At 45.2% G+C, this 11,197-nt stretch overlaps 1 protein-coding gene and 1 non-coding gene across 9 annotated transcripts in view; both read right to left on the bottom strand.

Moving 5' to 3' along the window:
• Nucleotides 1-1,427: 1,427 nt before the first annotated feature.
• The window catches only part of CWF19L1 (CWF19 like cell cycle control factor 1), a 58,127-nt gene continuing 48,357 nt past the window's right edge, over nt 1,428-11,197 (bottom strand). For 6 of the 8 annotated variants that reach the window (XM_073315853.1, XM_073315849.1, XM_073315848.1 and 3 more), the window contains 4 exons: nt 10,273-10,482; nt 9,369-9,488; nt 2,988-3,085; nt 1,428-1,746 (listed from right to left, as the gene is read on the bottom strand). In XM_073315853.1, the coding sequence (XP_073171954.1) occupies nt 1,605-1,746; nt 2,988-3,085; nt 9,369-9,488; nt 10,273-10,482 (570 nt within the window). In that variant the 3' untranslated portion in view covers nt 1,428-1,604. The other 2 variants (XM_073315851.1, XM_073315855.1) reach the window with 2 other exon arrangements.
• LOC140899922 (small nucleolar RNA SNORA12) lies at nt 9,650-9,786 on the bottom strand. The gene has a single exon (XR_012155509.1). It is a non-coding gene; the product is annotated as a small nucleolar RNA SNORA12 (small nucleolar RNA).

Raw genomic sequence — 11,197 nt, 5'->3', positions numbered from 1 at the left:
ACAAGGGCACACTGTTGACTCATATCCAGCTTCTCGTCCACTGTCACCCCTAGGTCCTTTTCTGCAGAACTGCTGCCGAGCCACTCGGTCCCTAGTCTGTAGCAGTGCATGGGATTCTTCCGTCCTAAATGCAGGACTCTGCACTTGTCCTTGTTGAGCCTCATCAGATTTCTTTTGGCCCAATCCTCTAATTTGTCTAGGGCCCTCTGGATCCTAGCCCTACCCTCCAGGGTATCTACCTCTCCTCCCAGTTTAGTATCTTCTGCAAACTTGCTGAGGGTGCAATCCACAGCATCCTCCAGATCATTTATGAAGATATTGAACAAAACCAGCCCCAGGACCAACCCTTGGGGCACTCCACTTGATAGCGGCTGCCAACTAGACATGGAGCCATTGATCACTACCCGTTGAGCCTGACAATCTAGCCAGCTTTCTATCCACCTTATAGTCCATTCATCCAGCCCATACTTCTTTAACTTGCTGGCAAGAATACTGTAGGAGATTGTCAAAAGCTTTGCTAAACTCAAGGAACAACACGTCCACTGCTTTCCCTTCATCCACCGAACCAGTTTTCTCACCATAGAAGGCCATTAGATTAGTCAGGCATGACTTGCCCTTGGCTGACTGTTCCTGATCACTTTCCTCTCCTCTAAGTGCTTCAGAATTGATTCTTTGAGGACCTGCTCCATGATTTTTCCAGGGACTGAGGTGAGGCTGACTGGCCTGTAGTTCCCAGGATCCTCCTTCTTTCCTTTTTTAAAGATTGGCACTACATTAGCCTTTTTCCAGTCATCCGGGACTTCCCCCAATCGCCATGAGTTTTCAAAGATAATGGCCCTCCCTGGAGGGCTGGGGGAAGGAATGGAATGGGTTTAAAAGCGGGTCATGATGCTGGAGATCACTAGGATTTATCAGGGGCCTCTTTGGTCTGGGGGCAGTTATTAGGGGTTCAGAGGTGGTCAGAGTAGTCAGGGGTCACTGCAATCACAGAGATAGGGAATGCTGTGGGGCGGGGGGGGGGGTGCACAATGGGAACTTACCAAGGAGGTATGTGTGGGGCCAGAATTAGGTCAATGGGGAGCTGTTAGCAGCAGTACGGGGGTATCAAGACAACAGCATCGGGGTGCAGGGGAGTTTACCAGGCTGTTAGCAGTCAGGGTCTGGGGGGTTATTGGGGTTTCTGGAGCTGTTTGCACTGGTGGTCAGGGTTACTGGAGTCCTTGGGAGTATTACTGGGGGCTGCTATCAGGGGTCGGGGTGTATTAGCAGTGGAGTGGGGTTGTCCCGCAGGGGTGTAGTGTGTGTTGGAACCAACAGCCCCGCTCCCACCATGCTTACTGCTTCCAGGCAGAGTTGCCCCCATTCAGACCAGTCCTTGCCCCCCACCTCCCTAAGACCAGGCTCTCCCTTGCAAAGCACTAAATCAGTGACACAGAAAAGTAGAAAGTTTTATTGCAGGGATAAAGGTGCATGCGCCCTGCCTGGCCCCTTGCCCCTTGCCCCAGCATGGATTGAGTTCAGCTGCGTGCCCAGCCCAGGGCAAGGGCAGCTGCGCTGACGAAGCAGGGAGAAGGGTCCGTGAGTCTGCAGGGTCCACAGCATTACTACAGCTCAGAAAAATCAAAAGGCTGGAAGTCTTCCCTGAAGGCCTTGGCAGCGGCCTCTGCCTCATCCCGGCTGGCCGTACACTGTTGCCAGTCCGCTCGCCCTGGAACATTCAGAATGGCTTCGCTTGCCAACACTTCCCTGCCAGAAAATCAAAACACAGCATCCCCCGAGTCAATGCCTGGAATATTTTAAATTGCAAATAGATTACTTGAAATAATTAGGTCACAGAGGCTTTGTTATATCAAAGCACAAGCTCTGTTCATGCTGAATACAGCAGGAAAACTCCCGTTGAGTTCAAAGGGAGTAGATCTACTAAGTCACACTCATAAATAACCTTGGATTTGATTTTTGTTGGTAAATGTCAATTTCACGAATTACACACAAAGCTATGAAAAAACATTTCCATCAGTTATTATCAAAAATTACAGATAAGAAAAGAAAGAAAAATGCTGCTTGAGTTTTATTTCAGGATATTTACTTTGTATATTTTGACATGTGATGTTGACAATTTGTATTTTAATAGTTTTAAAGTACTTTTTGAATTTATATCTACTGGCATTAAACAACTGTCTGAACCCTCACCCTATAATTTCCTGAAACTAAAAATTTAAATAGATAAAAAATTACAAACATTTAAAAATAAACATTGATGTCTGTCATTACTAAAAAAAAATAAAAATCAAATTTTACCACGCCTACTTATAAACAGACAGAATTCCTAGCCAAAAACTTCAGTAAGCTGCTACTCAGATGAACCACCCATCTTTCATGTTTTAAAAAGGCATTTTACTATGGAAAACGAAATGTAAACCACAGAGAATGCCTTTATAAGGGATGTCATACATACATGATTTTGCATCACTACATTAACCTCTTCATTTGAAGTACTATGATTTTATGATCTGAAGGTGGGTAGGAGTTTGGACACAGTAGCTCTGGAGCTAGGAGCACATAACTAACTGGAGACACATGGAATTTTTACAAACAAGTATGAAACTCCAGACTCCATTCCTCATTCCTCAAATAGAGGAGAGAAAGGATGGTGGGCCATCTGGTTAAAGCACATTCTATTCTTTGTTCTGCCACCATGCTACTGCATGGCCTTACACAAATGACTTCATATCTCTGTCTCTCACTTTCCCCATCTTTAAATACTTATTCCTCTTTTGTAAGTGACTGAGCTCTACAGATGAAATAAGTTCTTAAGAAGTTTAGGGTTATTTCGTTTTACGATGGTAGTAATTCCCCACCTTTCTAGGTCATTAGCCTAAGTACCCTCAGCTCCCCTCTGAACTGCTGTAGGGCAGCATCTTTTATATTGTATAGTGTATATTTTATTCTACTAAACATGATAAAATTAAATAGGAGGAAAAACAAACCTTCCAAACTGCAAGGGAAATTTTTTCTTAATACGGTGAAAGAGCTTCTCTCCTGTATCCAGTTCAACGTAAAAATAAGGTGTCCCCGGCTGTGCAATCTAGAAGAGGGGGAATAAAGGTGATGCTGAAACATTAACCAGCATTTCACACAGTGGGAAAACCTGGATTCCCTGAGCCAAGTCTGAAAAGCACAATAATGTCATTTGCAGAAAGTGAGCAGAGCAGCTGATTTCTAAATACATACAGTGTAAAATGTTCAGATATAAAATCCCCATGAAAGAACTGAAAACTTAGAAACAGCTTGTAACATAAGTGATTTTGTTGCAACTGCCAGCCAGCGGGGGGAGGACGGGAGGGGGGGGACCAGCATAACTTTGCCAGTGTGGGGTCAAGTGTCTTCTGCTGCTGGGATACACTGTGCACTCAAGATAACACTGATACAGACGTTATGTTTCTGTATGGCTAACGTTGTGAAATCGATCAACAAAAGCCAGCAAATTAAGTTCTGGGTTAACTCAACTTGTTATTGTAGAAAAAATGTTCAAGGGCAGAAGCATAGCTGCTTTTATCTTCGCTTTTGTCACCTCGTGCCACAGCATGGGGAATTAGTGACTAGGCTGGAAATTAGAAGTCCTACAAAACACACTGGGAGCAACAATCTCTGCCAGCCATCAGCACATGCGAAAAGAGACTTAACTGAAGTTTTTGCTTGAAAATCTGTGATATTTGGTTTAACTTTAAACATCTGTCTGTTGATGTATAACACAAGTCTAGTTTGTGTGCGTCCAGATTGAGGGAATATATATACCATAGTAGTAGCATGTGTTCTTTTCCCTTAGAAAACCACACATCTGATAGCAGCAGCTAAGGTAGTATCACAGGACAAAATGGAGTTTGCTTAGGCCAATTTGGGCCTACATTCATAGCTTTCAACGTTTCTGTACAACCTTAGGTGTGCAGCAAGGTTTGTATTCTCACCACTGCACTACCCCGTCAAGCTATCAACTGGGAACAAGGACTTTGTGGCTCCACATGTCAGAATCAAGGTTGGTCAAGAGGTGTTCACTGATAAAAAGTATGCCTATGACACTGTGGAGAAGCCAAAGATTTTTAGCCCTGCCCTTCAAAGTTTCCACAATGCACCCAAACAATGGGATTGAATGTCTCCTGGAAGAAGACCAAGGTCCAGAACCTTGAAGTTGGGTCACCAGAACCCTGGTGCAGGTAGGGATGAGCACTCTGGAGAGCACTGATGAATTCAAATGGTTGCAGCAAACTGGTCATCTTCTGAAGAATAGGTCTCGTTGTCTCCTGCATGAAGTCCATGTCTCTCCTATGGACGCAAAAACGTCTCTGTGCGAAGACAAAGTTCAGGATCTATCAGATCTGTGTACTGTCTACACTGCTATATGGGTCAGAAACCTGGACCTTCCTACAAGCAGACTTGGAGCAACTAGAGGCATTCCACATGCACCATCATCGCCAAATCCTGAGCATAAAACTGTTTGTGTGAAATGGCATAATCTTGCAGTGATTTGGCCTTCCTCCAATTGCTCACTACATTCAAAAGGGGCAGTGCGTGCTCTTCAGCCATGTCACTAGGAAGGACAAAAACACCCAGCTCACTGTGCTCGCAGACTGATGTGCAAAGGGTGCCACACTTGACCCAACCTGGCATTGCCTGAGGGTCTGCCTAGAGATTCAAAGATTTGCAGGACTGAGCCAGATCTGGGAACGTCACTCTGTGATGTCTGGTACGATGCCATCATCCATTGTCACTCTGGCTGGAGCAATGGTTCTTAGTACACTATGTGCATTTGATGATGAGGATGAAGATGATGAATTTATAGAACACTGAAGGGAAAACAGTGTACATCTGAAATGTGTTACCAACTCATTGGGCCTGTTTTGCAGTACATTCACATGAATACTTTGCATGCACACCCCCACTTTCTGCACACACACAGCGAGACAGGCAGCTAGCGTACTATACGTGTATGTCAAGTCCCAAGTTGGGTGGCTTCTGTCATGCAGGCCTTCATCATTTCAAGATTCATAGAATCATAGGACTGGAAGAGACCTCAAGAGGTCATCTAGTCCAGTCCCCTGCACTCATGGCAGGACGAAGTATTATCTAGCCAGGGGTGGGCAAACTTTTTGGGCCAAGGGCCACATCTGGGTGGGGAAATTGTATGCAGGGCCAGGGCAGGAGGTTGGGGTGTGGGAGGGAGTGTGGGGTGTGGGAGGGGTTGCGGTGTGCAGGAACAGGCTCAGGGCAAGGGACTGGGGCAGAGGAGGGGTGCGGAGTGTATGAGTGGGCTCAGGGAAGGGGGTTGGGGTCCAGGAGGGGTGCAGAGTGCAGGAGGGGGCTCAGGGCAGGGGTGCAGACTGTGGGAGGGAGTTCAGGGCAGGGGGTTGGGGTACATGGGGGTGCAGGGTGCAGCAGGGGGCTCAGGGCAGGGAGTTGGGGTGTGAGGTGCAGGCAGGGGGCTTAGGGCAGGGAGTTGGGGGGGCGGGGTGCAGGAGGGGTTCGGGCTCTGGCCCAACGCTGCTTATCTAAAGCGGCTCTAGGGTGGCAGCGGCTCGCACTGGGGCCAGGACAGGCTCCCTGCCTGCCTGCCCTGGCCCCATGCCACGGCGCTCTGGGAAGCTGCCAGAACCACATCCCTGCGTGGCCCCTAGGGGAGGGGGAACACAGGGCTCTGCACGCTGCCCTTGCCACCCCTCCAGGTACCTCCCCCGAAGCTCCCACTGGCCACCGTTCCCTGTTCCTAGCAAATGGGAGCTGCAAGGGGGTGGTGCCTGGAGGCAAGGGCAAAGCAAGAAGCCCTCTGCCCACCCACCCCACCCCCACAGGGCCCCAGGGACATGGTGCCGGCTGCTTCTGAGAGCGGTGTGGGGCCTGCAGCACCACGGGAGGCAATCCCACGGTCCAGATCTAAAGCCCTGATGGGCCGGACCCAGCCCATGGGCCATAGTTTGCCCATCCCTGATCTAGCCCATAAGAACAGCCAAAGGTCTGTCAGGGTCAGGCGAAAGGTCCATCGAGTCCAATATCCTGTCCTCTAACAGTGGCCAAAGGCAGGTGCCCAAAGGGAATGAACAGACAGGTTATCATCAAGTGATCCATGCCCTGTCACCCAATCCCAGTTTCTGGCAATGAATCTATCTAGCTCCCTTTTGAACCCTGTTATAGTATTGGTCTTCACAACACCCTCTGGCAAGGAGTTCCAGAGGTTGACAGTGCGTTGCATGAAAAAATACTTTCTTGTGTTTGTTTTAAACCTGCTACCTATTGATTTCATTTGGTGGCCCCTTGTTCTTGTATTATGAGGAGTAAATAACACTTCCTTATTTACCTTCTCTATACCACTCATGATTTTATAGACCTCTATCATATCCTCCCTTAGTCTCCTCTTTTCCCAGCTGAAAAGTCCCAGTCTTAATCATCTCTCCTCATACGGAAGCCATTCCATATCCCTAATCATTTTTATTGCCTTTTTCTGAACCTTTTCCAATTCCAATATATCTTTTTTGAGATGGGGCGACCACATCTGCATGAAGTATTCAAAGTGTGGGCATACCATGGATTTATATAGAGGCAATATGATATTTTCTGTCTTCTTATCTATCCCTTTCTTGACGATTCCCAGGTGACAGGTGTTTGTCTAACCTTTTCTTTAAAATCTCCAATGATGGAGATTCCACAACCTCCCTAAGCAATTTATTCCAGTGCTTAACCACCCTGACAGGAACTTTTTCCTAATGTCCAACCTAAACCTCCCTTGCTGCAATTTAAGCCCATTGCTTCTTGTCCTATCCCTAGAGGTTAGAAACAACAATTTTTCTCCCTCCTCCGTGTAACAACCTTTTATGTACTTGAAAACTGTTATCACGTCCCCTCTCGGTCTTCTCTTCTCCAGACTAAACAAACTAATTTTTTTCAATCTTCCATCATAGGGTCATGTTTTCTAGACCTTTAATCATTTTTGTTGCTCTTCTCTGGACTTTCTCCAATTTCTCCACATCTTTCCTGAAATGTGGCGCCCAGAACTGGACACAATACTCCAGCTGAGGCCTAATCGGCACGGAGTAGAGTAGACGAATTACTTTTTGTGTCTTGCTTACAACACTCCTGCTAATACATCCCAGAAGGATGTTTGTTTTTGCGACAGTGTTTCGCTGTTGACTCATATTTAGCTTGTGGTCCACTATGACCCCCAGATCCCTTTCCACAGTACTCCTTCCTAGGCAGTCATTTCCCATTTTGTATGTGTGCAACTGATTGTTCCTTCCTAAGTGGAGTACTTTGCATTTGTACTTATTGAATTTCATCCTATTTACTTCAGACCATTTCTCCAGTTTGTCCAGATCATTTTGATTTATAATCCTATCCTCCAAAGCACTTGCAACCCCTCCCAGCTTGATATCGTCCACAAACTTTATGAGTGTACTCTCTATGCCATTATCTAAATCATTGATGAAGATCCTGAACAGAACTGGACCCAGAACTGATCCCCGAGGGACCCCACTCGTTAAAATTACACTAGGGCAACATGGGGCTACAGTGCCATAAGTCCATTTGGAAACTAAAGCTGCTGAAAAACAAATAGAGTATCTTGCCAGTAGCTCCTAACACTAATACTCTGATCTGCACTTGCGCTGCCCATTAGCTTGTGGGTGGAGGTTCAGCGCCTATTCTGACTTATGAAGCCCGACATGGCTTGGAGCTTGCCTGCTTGTGATGCCTCCCCCTTGCGAGATACTGACATAAGATCAATGGAAGTGCTCAAAGTGCAGCCTCTTTGGTTTACCAGAGAGGATGCTGATAGTAGGACAGGAGGCCTCAACTTAGAAATTCATTCCCTCTGCTCTGAAACCCCCCCAGATAAGCTCACCATTAGTGCATGGTGAAAAGCATTTGGAGGATGCTGAGATTTTTAAAGCACATGTTGTGTTTGGGGTTCTGCAGGACCCAAATTAGGAGACATTCACCTCATGCTGATGTCTGGTTTTGTGCACAGCAAGGCAGCTGGTTTGGCTAATGTTGCTTTTGTCTCAGTTTACCACTGTCATGCAGCAATTGCAGCCCAATCCTGTCTTACACCACTACCTGCAATGTCTGCCAATGAGCCTGTGCTCAAGGATCAGATTCCTCAGTCACCAAAGGAACCATGAAAAATAAAACCTGTGAAAGATCAACCTCGACTTCGAGAGATCACCGAAAACGAGTGTAGTTTTAATTTGTCAAGGCTCCTACAGACCAGCATAAAGCATCTTTATGTTTATATGTTGAAACCAAACTAAAATAATAATTAATTTCCACAGCCCAGCATGCTGAAAATCAAGGCCTTATACTTTTGGACATAGAGAGGGTATTATTAAACCTTTGCATTGCCTTACATAGTAATACAAACACATCTGTGTTATTTATTGAGCAGAAGCTAGCCAGTCAACTCCTCTGGAGCATGAAGAGCTATACAGAAGAGCTCGTAATACTCCTTGTCGAAAGTGATCTGGTTTTATTCATGGCATCTAGCGGCTTTACAAAGTTAAGTAGTTTTGTTCCCATATCCTAACAGAAGCTTTCTCTGAGCCAGCCTGAGGAAAGCCTCAGCTTTGCTTGAGATGAATCTCAGTGTGTCAGAGTTAAAAGAAAAAGTTGGGACCTAATTTTTGGCTTGTTGCTACTTTGGCTGCAAATGTGTTTTCCAAGGAGTAATGGGCCCAAAGGACACAGCAAGCTAGACTGCTGTTGGTTATTACTCACTGATCCAGCAAGAAGGGCAAGTGCTTTCTAAACTCTGGCCAGGCAAGTGCTCCAAGAGTCAACCACTTGGCATAAACTGGCACTTTTCCACTGAAGCAAATGGAGCCGCACCTGCTCTTGTCAGCAGTGAATTTGGCCAGCCATCTCCACATGACTAGCATGCCAGATGGAGACTTATTTCTTATATCCCCTCACCTCAGACATTTCTGGCTTCTGAGCTTTATTTACAGCCACTATAACAGAGAGAGGACTACTCTACAAAACGTAAAGGGTTTGGTTTTTTTATATAAATTCAATCATGCAGAAAACTGCAGTGAAAACTGCACTGACCTATGGGAACCTCAGGGGTTTTATTCAAATAAAAGGTCATATTAGGAATGTTTAATTAAAGGCTACCCCAGATAGTCAGCCTACAGCAATTATTCATACAGGGCTTAATGTTAGAGATGCAGACCACCTGCAACTCACAATATTTTCACCTCAAGAGGTAAATCAGGCCTGCAGTGTATCACAACTCCTGACTGCTTAATCTGGTCATGTGAGGCTACTGCTGGATGAAATGCCAAACCAGAAAGGATAAGTAAATGAGAGGTGACAGTCTTTTTTCATACTTGCTTGATATCCGAGTGCTCTGGGATTTCTAATAATTCAATCTCCTGTTCTTGTGCTTGTAAAATAAAGGACTCTTTAATGTCTTCAGTAGCACAACAGCTGAGTGGTACAGGAATCACCTGGAGATGATGGACACAAGAAAAAGACACAAACCATACTATTCACTTAGATAAGGCAATAAATCCGTCACGGGGGTTTGCACATCTCTCAGTACTGCTTGTCATCATGTGAGACACATGATCACTTGTTTCTATAGACTTAAACATATGAGGCAGGTCTGTCTTGTAGGAGCGGGAAGAATAACTGAAAACTAAAAGTTCTTGAAACGTTTTCACGAGTGTCCTCCAATACTCTCTGTGGTAGATTAAGGCCACTCTGAAACGGTCACAGATCCACCAGGTAGAAAACCACCCAATGCACCCTTCCATAATCCATGCAGCAGAAACTGGTCACTGAGCATCAATGTTTTCAGACACTGACCAACGCTTTGTATGTTACAGCACACATTTGTAAGCTTTCCTGCCTAGCTCAGTACCTTGAACAGTAACCCACTGCACATGCCAATGAGAGCTGTTAAAACCAAAGCAGGACGAAAGCCTTCTGGTCTTTATCAGTTGAAGATAATAAATGTTCCAGTCTATTGACACTGGCCTTCAGTAAACTCAGCTCTCAGCACTTCCTGTAACAGGAAAAATTAAACATACTCAAATGGCCATTTAAGTGGTCACAGGGGTTTTACCTTTGTCCTGCTTCCCAGCGGCTGGTCGCACGATTATTTACAATTTGGGATGCCAAGATGGAAAAACAGAGAAGGGAGTTGGCCTGCACTTAGGTTGAAATGTGAGCTGTTCCCTTTCAAAGCAGCTTTGGTTGTGTTCTTCCACGGGTGTGTTATAACCCTACCTGCAACTGTAGGTGCTGACTCCTGTAATTTCTTTCAAACAACACATATCTTTTTCCTTTGCTTCTGAAAAACTTCTTCAGTGAAGATTTGTACTTGTCTATTTCTTCCATTGCCTCTGAAGAAAGTTCAACCACTGACTGGTAATGCCCAACAGGTAAAATCAGGACATGATCATCTGATAAGCCACCCTTGGCAAGGGCAAGATAGCACTAGAACAGAACAACATGTCAGAAAATACATAAGAAGCTATTCACAGCAAACTAACTCAGACCTTGCCATGATAACTCCCCCATGGCTAACCTGGCTCACAGTTGCAAGATTCAAAAGATAAAAATCAACAAAATACCCCAGGCTCTACTTCAAGAAGATTTTGTAGCAGGCTGTCAATTATCAGTTGACTTAGAAAAGGGTAAGGAACTGCAAAAAATTAATTTGGAGGCAGGGCAATGTGCCACCAGCAAGGAGACAGTTGAGCTGGGCTTCAGTCAGGGTGGCAATAAATGGGATTTCTGCATATGACGCAGCTTGAAAGAAAATCCACATGGGAATTTATGGTTGGGTTTAAAATAAAAAAATAACTAATTTGATCCTATAATAGTTCATAATCAGCTCAAATTTTGGGTTATACTCCACAGCAGCAGGTGTTTTAGGCAAAGTGGAACAGCCAGCTATCAACACTGTTTAACCCACAGGAGGTCACTGAATCAGGGCTCAGGTGTTCTTACACAAGACATAATGGTCTCCAACTAGATAGAAAGTTATCCAGAGAAAAAGATCACCAAAGACTTATAAACAAGAAGATTTAATCATTAAGAAATGCATTTGATTCTCATGATTTGAGCTGGAATTTTACTGAGAGCTGAAGTAGGTTCCCATCTCAGGACAGTCTTAGACCAGATCTGCACTAGAAAAGGTTTGTTAATG

The sequence above is a fragment of the Lepidochelys kempii genome, chromosome 17, assembly GCF_965140265.1.
Source record: "Lepidochelys kempii isolate rLepKem1 chromosome 17, rLepKem1.hap2, whole genome shotgun sequence".
Taxonomy (NCBI): Eukaryota; Metazoa; Chordata; order Testudines; family Cheloniidae; genus Lepidochelys; species Lepidochelys kempii.
This window is presented reverse-complemented; position numbering and strand designations above follow the sequence as displayed.